At 45.4% G+C, this 11,351-nt stretch overlaps 1 protein-coding gene across 1 annotated transcript in view; it reads right to left on the reverse strand.

Annotated features, from left to right (window-relative positions):
- itga8 (integrin, alpha 8) overlaps window positions 1-11,351 on the reverse strand; it is a 43,490-nt gene extending 32,139 nt beyond the window's left edge. Inside the window, exons 1-9 of the mRNA XM_030394282.1 lie at window positions 10,993-11,351; window positions 10,576-10,706; window positions 6,649-6,749; window positions 6,396-6,519; window positions 4,276-4,337; window positions 3,801-3,846; window positions 1,832-1,957; window positions 1,637-1,681; window positions 236-279 (exon numbers count right to left, since the gene is read on the reverse strand). Of these exons, the coding sequence (XP_030250142.1) occupies window positions 236-279; window positions 1,637-1,681; window positions 1,832-1,957; window positions 3,801-3,846; window positions 4,276-4,337; window positions 6,396-6,519; window positions 6,649-6,749; window positions 10,576-10,706; window positions 10,993-11,174 (861 nt within the window). The 5' untranslated portion in view covers window positions 11,175-11,351. The remainder of the gene's footprint in view (window positions 1-235; window positions 280-1,636; window positions 1,682-1,831; window positions 1,958-3,800; window positions 3,847-4,275; window positions 4,338-6,395; window positions 6,520-6,648; window positions 6,750-10,575; window positions 10,707-10,992) is intronic.

The following is an 11,351-nucleotide window of genomic DNA, read 5'->3' on the forward strand; positions in this document are numbered from 1 at the left end:
GTACTATTCGTGTAGCTGACTTTTACCAAAGTAATATTTTGACACAATATATTGACTTTTACTCAAGTATGACTTTTGGGTACTTTTTACAACACTGCAGTCCAGTGAGATGAAGGGACTCTTTTTTAGACATCACATCCTATTTCACAAATAAGATGTGAAATCCTCACAAGTGAATTTTCACTTGTTCTACTGACAGATTGTTCTAGTGTGTTTTTTCCCACTGTATACTCACATATCCAAAGTTCTGTGCTCCTCTTGGGACTCCAGCTATCAGCTCTGGGAAACATAAAGATAATGAAAGACTTAAATTAGCGCGTGTCAATGTGTGAGAAAAGGGGCTTGACAGTGGTTTGTCTCAAAAAGGCGCAAACCCTAAAAATCCCCGCCCCAGCCCACCCTGTCTGAAGGGCCAAGTGTCGCTGAAGGCACACTGAGTGATCGGGTGCTCAAGCGCTGGTCGTGTATTGATAGATGAGTGCGGCGCTGTGAACTTATAGGGACGATCTGAAGGACCCACCCAGAGAGAGAAGACAGACCCCCCCCCCCCCCCCCGCGCTTCCTCCCCTCCGGCTCTACCCAAAAGACTCGACCACGATCCCATAAACCAGCACTTCCCAGCTCCATCTTTGCCCAGAATTCCCAGTTACGACCAGTTCTCTGGTCTGAAGAGGGTTTTGGGGGAACAAGACCACAACAAGCTCAGTACCACAACACAACACAACAGCGGGCATGTGTAACCTCTTATGGCTTGCTTTAAGATTCTCTGACATGTGTTGTGCCGGAGGCGGCTCAGGGCCCTTTTTTTTGCGGGGTTGGTATGGGGGTATGTAAACTTAAAGATCCCACTAAATGGTGATTAGCAGAGAGGCTCTGATAGACAGGAAATTATGAATGGGAAGCCGGAGTGGCTTTGAGGAGGCATGCAGGGTCTCATGCTCGTGTTTGAAGGGGAAGTCATAAAACAATAGTTGTAGAAGATGTTGTAGCCTGACTGTGGTGGGACCATTGTTCTTTAATAAAAGAGCCGTGCTTTCATGTTGGCTGTGTGTTTCATCTGCTGGCAAACTGTTGGCATGGCACTGAACGTCAGCAGCACCTGAATCAAAATGCTGTGCCGCTGGCAAGACACCCAAAAAAGAAATATAAAAACAAAATGATTTGTATGAATTTATTTCGGCCTCTCGCTTGAAAGGTTCAACAGAGATGAACTCGGGGGCTCTTCCCCCCACCTGCACGTCTTTAATAAAATGATGGAGTGTGGCGTGCATGTCTCTCTTTCCACCTAATATTTCAAGTCGGCGAGAGACTCCGGACCCACTCTGGATCTGAAGGGGCCTGCCACTAATCATTCTAATCAGTCAAAGTGAAGGAGAGGAAATCCCTTTATCAGTGGTTCCTGAAGTCCTGTCCCCTCAGGGTCGCGACCCAGACATGCAGAGACAGTTCTCATTACTGCACTCGGAGTTCAGACCGAGGCACTGTCACACAGCTGTCCACTCCTTATCCCCAAACACCCCTTCACAGTGCTCCCTCCTGGCATCCAGCTGGCGAGAGCGGTGTGTGACTGCGACTGTGTTCGCTGGTGTCGGTAGCGAGCGTGGTTTAGTTGTAATGAATTGTGGGCTTTTCTCACCTTGTTCAGAGTCTCCTGTAAACTCTCCCACCGCCACAGAGTATCCTAGAGAGAGAAATGGGTTGCACGTGAAGGTAATTAACTCTTGGTAAACTGTAAGTGACGCCTGCGATGTCATTTCTGATCCTTATTTAGATCAACACAGTTGTCTCAGCGTGTGGTTGCGCGTGTGTTTGTTTTGTAAATGCATGTTACCAAGGTAGCTGTCGTCGTGTGTGTCCTCCGCGGCTCTGGTGTGTTTCTCTCCTGGAACGCGTCTCAGCACCGCCTTCAAAGAGTAGCCGTTCAGTATCTCAGCTATCCCCGCTGTCATTACCTGACCTGCACACACACACACACACACACACACACATACACACACAGGGATAAATACGTAGAGAAAAACAAACAACTCAGGGTGAGAGAGTCACATCTGTTCGGCTCGGACCCCGTGAAGGGAGCACCGCTGCCCTCTGCGATAGAAACCTGCTGGACCGCCTGCACGCAGAGCTAACGACACGTACAATCCTCCCCGAGGAAAGCTAAAACACACATTGCTGGCAGAGGGCTAGCTGTTTCCTTTTCAAAAAAACCTTAAAGAAAAGAAAACGCCTGTCCTCTCCGTAGCCTGGATTCTGAATTATAGGTGAGCGCGCACAAACAACGCCCTTCCTCTAGTGTTGAACAAGAGGTCAAGCAAACAAATGATTTTATCTACGTTTGCCCTCAACCCCCCATAAATCCTCCTTAATGTGTGTGTGCGTGTCGTGGCAGGGATGGGAAACGTGCCCTCTCAAACCCCTCTCCTCTCTCTATGAGTTTATCTCCCAGAATAACATATCACCGCCTCAGCTCATCGTTTAAACGTCCATCTGATTAATGAGACGGCCTCATAAGCCACAGCTGCTAATTTGAAACGTCCTTTACACCCAGAGATAACAAGACTGTATATAAAAGTGCTTTCTTTTAAATGATGACTCAGGCCGAAGGCTGCGGATAATCGTTGTGTATTAGAGGCCATAAAATCCAGGCTGAGTGCTTTTATAAACATTCGGAGGAAGTGTTTTAACTGGAGGCAGCCAGCCTTGCCACGATGAGGGCACGGAGCGGGAGCAGTCCATTAGGCCGTCTGTGATGCCTGTCTAGTGCGGTCTTGTACGCTGGGGCTTTCATTCTTCCACCATATGTCATAACAGCGCCGATGCCAAAGCAATAACCCCCCAAAAAATCATATAAATTTGTGCAACGGTTATGAAATATCCATCAAGGAGCCACTCTCTAAAAACACACACTCTCTCTCGCTGAATCTTTTTTTTTTCTGGACAAATGAAGTGCGTCGGAGTGACGGACAATGACGGGAAAGAGACATTAGCTTGTGCAGCTGATTAGTGAGTGTCTCCAGCTGCAGAGCTCTAAATTTGGATCCCCTCACACACCTGGAGCCGGGGGAGTATCGCTCCACTCCACCAGCTGAACTCTGACACACTCTAGCTGTGTCTACACCTATTAAGACACTCCATCCCTCTGCTTAGACTCGGCCCCGCACATCCCAGCGAGCGAGCTGACCCCAGCGCTGCTTTTATCAAGCAGGGGATCCATCTTTCTTCCGTCTTCCCTCTCCGTGTCTGACTCACTCCCTCACTTCTCAACTTTCCCTGCAACGTGTTTCTGTCATCTCCTTAACAATCCTCCATCACTCCCGTTGTCCTCCCTGCTCTCGCCGTTTAAATCCTCCCCCACCTCTCTCCCCGTCCTTCTCAACTGTGTGGCGTCTCCCACAAAAGCTTTTTTTTTTTTCCAAGCCCCTCTGCGCTTTATCAGGGGGCAGAGGGGCAGTTTCTCCACACTCCATTACGCCCTGATCAGCTCATTACAGAGCCCAAACACCCACTTCCTGCTCCCTGACGGAGAGTGGCATGAAGTAAAGGAGCGAGAGAAGTGGGGGGAAAAGTTAAGGAAACAGCAAAGACAGAGAAAGGGACACGTTTTCTTTCCACTTTTTCCTTCGTATAAGACGCCTGTAATGAAATTGAAGATTTGGCAAAGCACGTCTGCGTGCATGTGTTCGTACGTGGGCCGATCCAACTGTTAAACTCATCTGTCATTTGAACACCTTCCAAACTATGAAATCACCGCAAGAGAGAAGAGACAACAACACAGGTTTACACACTGTTGCCGGGGTTACCTTGCCAGTAAAAGCTTCCAGGTCCTCCTACCACCAGCATTCCTTCCTGGAATAAACACAAATTAGCTAAGGTTAGTCATGTGACGGATGTGACAGATGTGTCAGCCGTGAGCATGTGTTTGTGTGAGACTACAGGGGGGTAAATAACATATGCGTGCACATATGATTCCTGCTGTCATGCCTGTTGATGTCCTGTGGAGAATGACAGCTTCCTGTACAGGAGGGTAGAGTTGGACTACGAGACAGAGATCAAAGTTCACATTGACTATACAGTGAAAGAATGTCCATGTGTGTATGTGTGTTTGGTCTATTGTGTTCAGAGGCGATGGGTCACATCAGGAGTGGAGGCTCCTCGAGGGACGCGTGCGCTCTCATCTTCCCCGTGTCCATAAATCTCTAAAGGGGAGTGCTTGAAGGAAACTCTCTGTTTGCACTTCGAGAATTGGGCAGGGGGGGATACTGCTGTGGACTTTACCTTGGTGAAGTCCACGCTGAAGCCAGCCTGGCAGAACCCCTGTCCCTCTGGGTCTGGATCGTCTGAAAAAACACAACAGTCATTCAAACACGAGGACCGGCATCTTGATCGTAAAAAAAAAAAAAGAAAAAAGAAAAAACATTTTCTGGAACAAAGCACTCAACTAACATTGCAGAGAGCATTACCCCTATCAGATGAAACAATTACACAACTTGCAACAGTGGAAGAAAAAAAAAGCATAAAAATGTAGAAAAGGCTGAGGTGTGTTTCTGTTTAAATCACTGCACCAAACTGTGCATGAACACGCAAAACGTATGTGCTCATAACAGATTGTTCTTCATTTCAGCGGCACCCTGAGGTGAAACTTAATGATGCAAGACTCCACACGTGCACATATAAACAAAGTGTGAGTTATAGAAGGAGTCGCAGCGGCATAGATTCATGTCGACGGGCCGGCGATTAACAAATCTCTCCTCTGCAGCGTTATTCGCCTCTTGAGAACAATCGAGTTTACAAGGTGATTATTCCAGTCTTGATTGGTCAAAACCGACATGAACAACAAAAATGGAGATCCTTAACAACTATTAGCAGCAGGGAGTGTGAGTTAGAATGTGTGTGTTTATGTGAGGGGGATTTTTATGCAGAGGGGGTGATGGAGTCGGACGATAAGGGCTGCGTTTGATCTGCTTTTTATGATGTGCCACCTGATAGCCTCCATTTCTCCTTATCGTACTCTGCTGGTGCCCTTATATCAAAGCACAAGGTGCGAGGGGTCGCAGGAAGAAAGTAGGAGAGAAAGATGAAAAAAACCAAAAAACTGGAGATTAAGTTGGTGGGGGGGGGCAGGGAGCCAGAAAATCCCATGAATCCCATTAATAGAACCGATGACAGAAAGAAGAGGACCAGAGAGAGAAACAGATACAGCGAGGGAGACGGGATATCAGGTTGCTGTGGCAACTTGTAAAACATTAGGTGAGGTAATATATCAGAAAAGCTGCTCGGTGCCTGAGTTACATAAAGAAATACACATTTCCCCCACAGGAGATAGTCTTGGTTGTCTTTGGCCAGGTTTTGAGACATCTAGCTTTGAGATTTCTGCCAAATAAAAAAGAAGAGAATGACATTCTGTTTATGAAAGCACAAATGACTTTAAAACATGCTATTCGGGGTTTTCATTTGGACTATTTATGTCATGGTCTGGGCTTTTTTTTATTTTGGTTTTTGCTGACCTCCTGTTTGTTTTGTCGTTATATCCTCTTGTGTCTCGTTGTCACTCTCTACTTCCTGCTCACCTGTGTTCCTGTGCTCCCACCCTGCCTGTCTCACATCAGCCTCATTAGCACTGATAACTGTTCTTAGTGTCTATCCACCGGCACCTCATCCCCTGGTTAGTTTAGTTTGTATTTAAGCCTGTGTTGTTCCCTCACTCTTCATTGGTTTGCCTGCGTTCGTACACATATCTCCTGTGCTCCTCTGCCTGTTCGCCCGTCTTTATATGTTCCCTGTGTTCCTGATTTGTTCCCTGTGGTTTTCTACTTCGTGTTCAGTTTTTGTATTACTTCTTTGGTATTTCCCTTTGCCTGCTTTTTTGTTGCCGGTTTTTGCCTACAACCATTTTCTTGTTTGCACATCTGTATTTTAGATTTTTGCAGGTTTTTTTTTTGCATTGCCTTTTTGCTTTAATTGTGACAATTTCCTCAGTAGATGATAGTTTGAAACGAAGATGTGGATTATCCTGAGTAATGGGCTGAACCCATAGTGGGGCAGAGTCAGATATATCAAAACCTGGACCACTAATATCACAAAAAATTTAAAAAAAGGGTTTTATTGTGTGTAATTTGGGTGAACTGACCCTTTAAACTTTTAAACTTGACCCTTTATCAAGCTTAGACATGATTTTTTTAGAGGCTGACATAAAAATCAGCGCACTGTATTTAAACATTATGCCATATTATGACATTACCCTGATGAAAGATATAGTACATTAAAATAAAGGAACACTCTAACTACGGTAAATTTATGGTCAGTGACAGCAGCGGGAGAAGAAGAAAAAAAACAGAGGCAAGGAGATTTGGACGCCAGTAAGAAAAAGATGGAGACGGGGCTGCGGGGTGACTCACTGGTCCTGCAGGGTGAGTACTCTGCGTAGGCGCTGAAGTTCTGGACGGCCACATAGCAGGTCCCCACGGGGTCCTTCTCCCCGCTCAGCTTCACCGTCCGCCAGTGGTAGAGAGGAGCACATGCCTAAAAAACAAACGACAAGAAATACTGACCTAAATGGCAAATAAAAGTTGTGTGTAAGCTATAACTCTCAAGCATTAAGATAATGCCGATGAAACCTATCTGTTATTATCAGACATGACGTCAACTCACCACCACTTTTCCTTTGTGCGTCCTAACTGATGCGCCAAACCACTGGTGGGACTTAAACTCCAGAGGCTCTCTGGTGCCGTTTACCTTTATCATTCTGTTATCTGGGGGGAGACAGAGAGAAAAAGAGAGAGAGGGACGGGAAGTGGAAAAGACAGTAAAAATAAAAAGCGAATGAAAGAGACGTTTCATAATGGTGCCAGTAAAAAGCTGATATTGCCTGTGGTAATGTGGACCCGGGCCTGTAGCTCTGCCTGTGTGAGCGGAAAGCATTTGTCCTTGATAAGCAAAGAACAAACAGCGTCGTCTTAAACAGGCCTGTAACCAACATCAAAACACCATTTGCCCCCCCGGAAACAGACATTTGTCACGATGCCTCTTCCCTCAGTCAAAGCCTTTCCCCGTAAAATGTAACAACACTTGAGATACTTACACACATACACAGGCCCAGACACACATTATGAGCATTTCCAAGCCCACTCAGAATAAAGTGTCAGATTTGGTGTGCATGTGTGTTTCCGCTCTGTTGTGGATACTTTCCAGCGTTATTAAAGACCAGCTGGTGCTCTTTAGGGCCGTGCAGACCCCTCACTATTAAACACCTTCCTTCAGCACATGCTCACACACTAAAATAGGCACTCAGAGGCAGACAATAAATGCGTAAAGGCAGGTGTACAGTGGATTTCTCATTCTTGCTAGTGCTGCAGCTCTGTAGCTCTGTGTTGCTGCTAGGCATAAACTAGCAAATGTGTGACACGGCGACGTAGTGTTATGTCACAAAGTCACAGAATCAAAGGCGGGACTACTGAAGTCAGACCTTTTTAACTTTCAAGATCTTTTACACGCACAAGAACATCTATAACACACTGAAGGAAGGGAAAGTTCAGTGTTAATATTTCCATCTTCTCTGAGGGAGTTTGTTATAGAGTTTATTTGACTCTTAACCTCTTTCTTGTCACCATCATCATTTACAGGATGTGTGGTAGGCCTAACCTCGTTCAGCTTCTGTATTTTTCATGCTTTAATATAAATCAATCCGATATCTAATGAAAACCCACGACTTTATAGAGTAATAAAGCCCATCGCTCTAATCTAAAGCAGCATCAGGGACCTAAAGGTTAAAGAAACAGGCTCATGAGTTGAAAGGAGTCCTTCTTAAGTGTGTAAACTGTGGGTGAAGGTAGTGAATGAAGAATATACTCTGGCAGACACACCAAAACTGTGTTCGCTCGAGCTCTGAGGCCACAGCAGAGGACAGAGAAATGAGCAAGAAGAAATATAGATACTTTTTAAAAATAATTCTGTGTGTCTTCTCTCATTCATGCATTTTTTTTTCATTCTGGCCAAGTAACAAGTACGTACTCTGACTCTTATCATGCACATGCAATCACTAATGTGAACCTATCACCATATCAATCTCTATCTCAACCCCCACTGCTACAGCGGCATGACTTGGCACATCTGCGTAACGTCACTGAAGCCACACACGCACGCACACACACACACACACACACACACAAACACACACACACACACAGTAACACACATAATAAGGTACGTGTGAAGCTGATGTAAGGATATTAGCCGACACAGTGCACACAGATGGTCACCACTTGTGCTGATATATTGTACAGTGTGTGTGTGCGTGTGTGTGTCTTTGTCGGTTCATACCTGCAATAAAGCATCTGCTGTAACTCTAGAAATATCCACCGTGGCCACTGTCATCAATCACCTCGCGCATACCCACTCATTCCGGTGAATAGGTGCACACATACACGACCGTGCACGCATTTGTTCGCTATGTTTACCCTTATCTCCTCCAAACCTGAAATTTCTCCTAAAGCACTTCACACTTAAACTAAGCCCTCTGTGAAAAGGAACCTGTGATTAACTCAAGGGAGGGCACAGAAAATGGACCTCACGTTGGTGGTTTTTACTCTCATCTGCATGAAGCTCGCTTTAGTTCAGACAGAGAAATGTGCTTATGTGCCTGCATCAGCTGATCGGCTATCAGCTGTTTCCTTCATGCTTCCTCATTAGCAGGAGTGTGTGTGCAGCTCCGTCCACAAGGGACACGTTTTAAATGGAGGTTGCCCCCAGGAGGATTCTGGTGACTTTTTATCCATCATTTTGTGCCTTTTCTGTATATCTTCGTGTGGAAATATTTTTATTTATGCTAAGGTGAACACTTCATTCAGTTTAGAATGTGACGTAATATGATGCTTTGAGGCAAGAAGTTCATCAACATTACAGTCCTCTACTACTTTCATGTATAAATGCACGTGGTCTAAATATTGAGGGGGAGCCTGTTCCCTCCATAATGCCAATGTCTATTAGGCTTGTATATGGGATATTCAATATTATGTAATATCACAATATATATCACAATATCGAACAGCTGTGTGACTGCTTCTGACTGTATCTTAATTTCTAGTTTTAAATCATGACAGTGTTATTTCTCACCTGACTTGCTCTCTTGACTTTAGAGGAAATGGAACCAGTGACAAAATTGATGCTAATAATTTTGCAGGCTATTCTGTCGTGTTTGTGAGTCATTTTTTTCACTAAATTTCAGATTTAAAAGTTCTTATTTATTTTAATTTTGTAACTTAAAAGTGCAGCATGTGCTGCTTCAAAGGCAGCCGTAAAAATAGAATGACACATCAACCTCTCAGTTCATCATTTTTTCATAAAATTCATGCTACTAATCAACATAAAACACTACTAATAATAATTTTTCTTTCACGATATTTGGGTGAAACAACATCATGATATCAAATCTTGGATATCGCCCAGGCCTAACATCCATCCACAGCTAAATCTTTCTCCACATGTGTTGAGCTTTCGATATCATTGACTCTGCTTCAATCTTATCTTCATCTGTGTTTACAACTCTCTCTGATTTCCCTGTCAGATAAATTAGTTCTCCTCATAGACTCATTTTAATTGGCCGCAGAATAAAAACCCTCAAAGAGTGGAACCGCTTCCACCAGAGTTAACTGTGTGATAAAAGGTCAGTTCCTCCTCCGTCTCTCCTTTGACGATGATAGAAACCCTCACAAAGAGAGAGAGAGGGAGAGAGAGGGAGAGGGAGATGGAGAGAGAGAGAGAAAGAGAGAGAGAGAGAGAGAGAGAGAGAGAGAGAGAGAGAGAGAAGGAGACAGGGATACATTTTCAAGATCTAATAAAAAGCAGACCTCACCCAATCCCCCTTTCCTCGGAAGGGGAGCTAAATTCCCATGTGCATACACTTTACCCCCCCTTCCTCTCCCACCACCTCTCTCTCTCTCTCTCTCTCTCTCTCTCTCTCTCTCTCTCTCTCTCTCTCTCTCTCTCTCATTTTCCCACTTGTTCTCTCTCTCTAACAACTTGGATGGAAAAGTGTGCATCAGCGATGCTGGACGCACAAACACAGGCTGATTGGACTCGTATCCTTGATGATAACGTATTGAAAACGATGAACGACATGACGTATAGGCTTGTACCAGCCACCTCTTCTGTCGGATGAGGCTGATGAGGCCCACATGTCCTCTTATCGCCTCTCTTTCATGCAGCAAACATGTGTGCCAACTCATACACATACCAGACGCGCAGGTTATGAAACTCCAGTGGGTCCAAATGGAAGAACATCTGGGGCAACCTATGATTTTAAGAGGGATCCACTTGGACTTCAGCGCAATGAACGCTTGTTAAATTTCATTTCTGTTATTCACTGAAAATACTCCCCATAAAACGGGGACATTGTTGAGCATATGTCTCGCAGTCCGTCCAGACATAATAGAAAAGTTATTCATGTCCATGTCCTGTGAAATCCTTTAAAACAGGAGCCTGTAAGGAGCATATTTACACCCAGTGGGGCCCCAGGAGAGCTGCCATGAATTCATTTTGAACCCTGACATGCAGAAAATGAAAGAAAGTCAGGTTACTTACTGGAATTGTCAAAAGGAATCTGCCTGCAGCTGTCAGGGAGTCCGGGCCAGGGGCAGTAGTAGACGGCCCCAGCCTCCACGATGCCCGGCTGGGAGGTGTTCGCCTTGGGAGCCCCCACCAACACATTGATCCTGGAGGGGTGAGGAGAGTGTGAAGTCAGCGGCTCATTCATACATCTCGGTTTCTTTACTCTTTCATTATTCTACTTTGCCTCCCCTGTGTCTTGTGCAGCTACAGATATGATGAAGCCTCATTTATTTTCATTGAAATGTATTTTTTCTTCTCATATTGCATCATTTGGATTCAATTCTCTTCCACTGACACTACAATAGAGAACTTCAGGCAGCTCTAACCACATGTACATAACTCCTGCCGGACCCCTAATGGGACAGCTTCAGCCCTGATGGTGCCACTCACGTGTTGCTGTCGCTGGAAGCCTGGTAGAAGTCCACAGAATAGCCGAAATAGCTCCCATCGGGTCCCCTGTAAACCGTAGGATGCTCTGCGTAAATGTTGAAACCCCAAACTCCATCGAGCGCCGAAAGCAGCCCGAGAATAAACATCCCAGCGGAGGAAACGCTGTCCCACACACGCTCCATCCTCAAAGAACAGCCGGCTGCACACTATTACCCCCCTGAAAAAAGCGAGAGGGAACTGGGACAGAGGGAGAGAGAGAGAGTTTCCTCCGTGCAGGTGAGGTAGGCTTGTCCCTGGTTAAGTCCGCCAACTGGATGTCACTGGATCACTGAGCTCGGCTCTGCTGCGCTCACTCCCCC

The sequence above is a fragment of the Sparus aurata genome, chromosome 17 (assembly GCF_900880675.1).
Source record: "Sparus aurata chromosome 17, fSpaAur1.1, whole genome shotgun sequence".
Classification (NCBI taxonomy): Eukaryota; Metazoa; Chordata; class Actinopteri; order Spariformes; family Sparidae; genus Sparus; species Sparus aurata.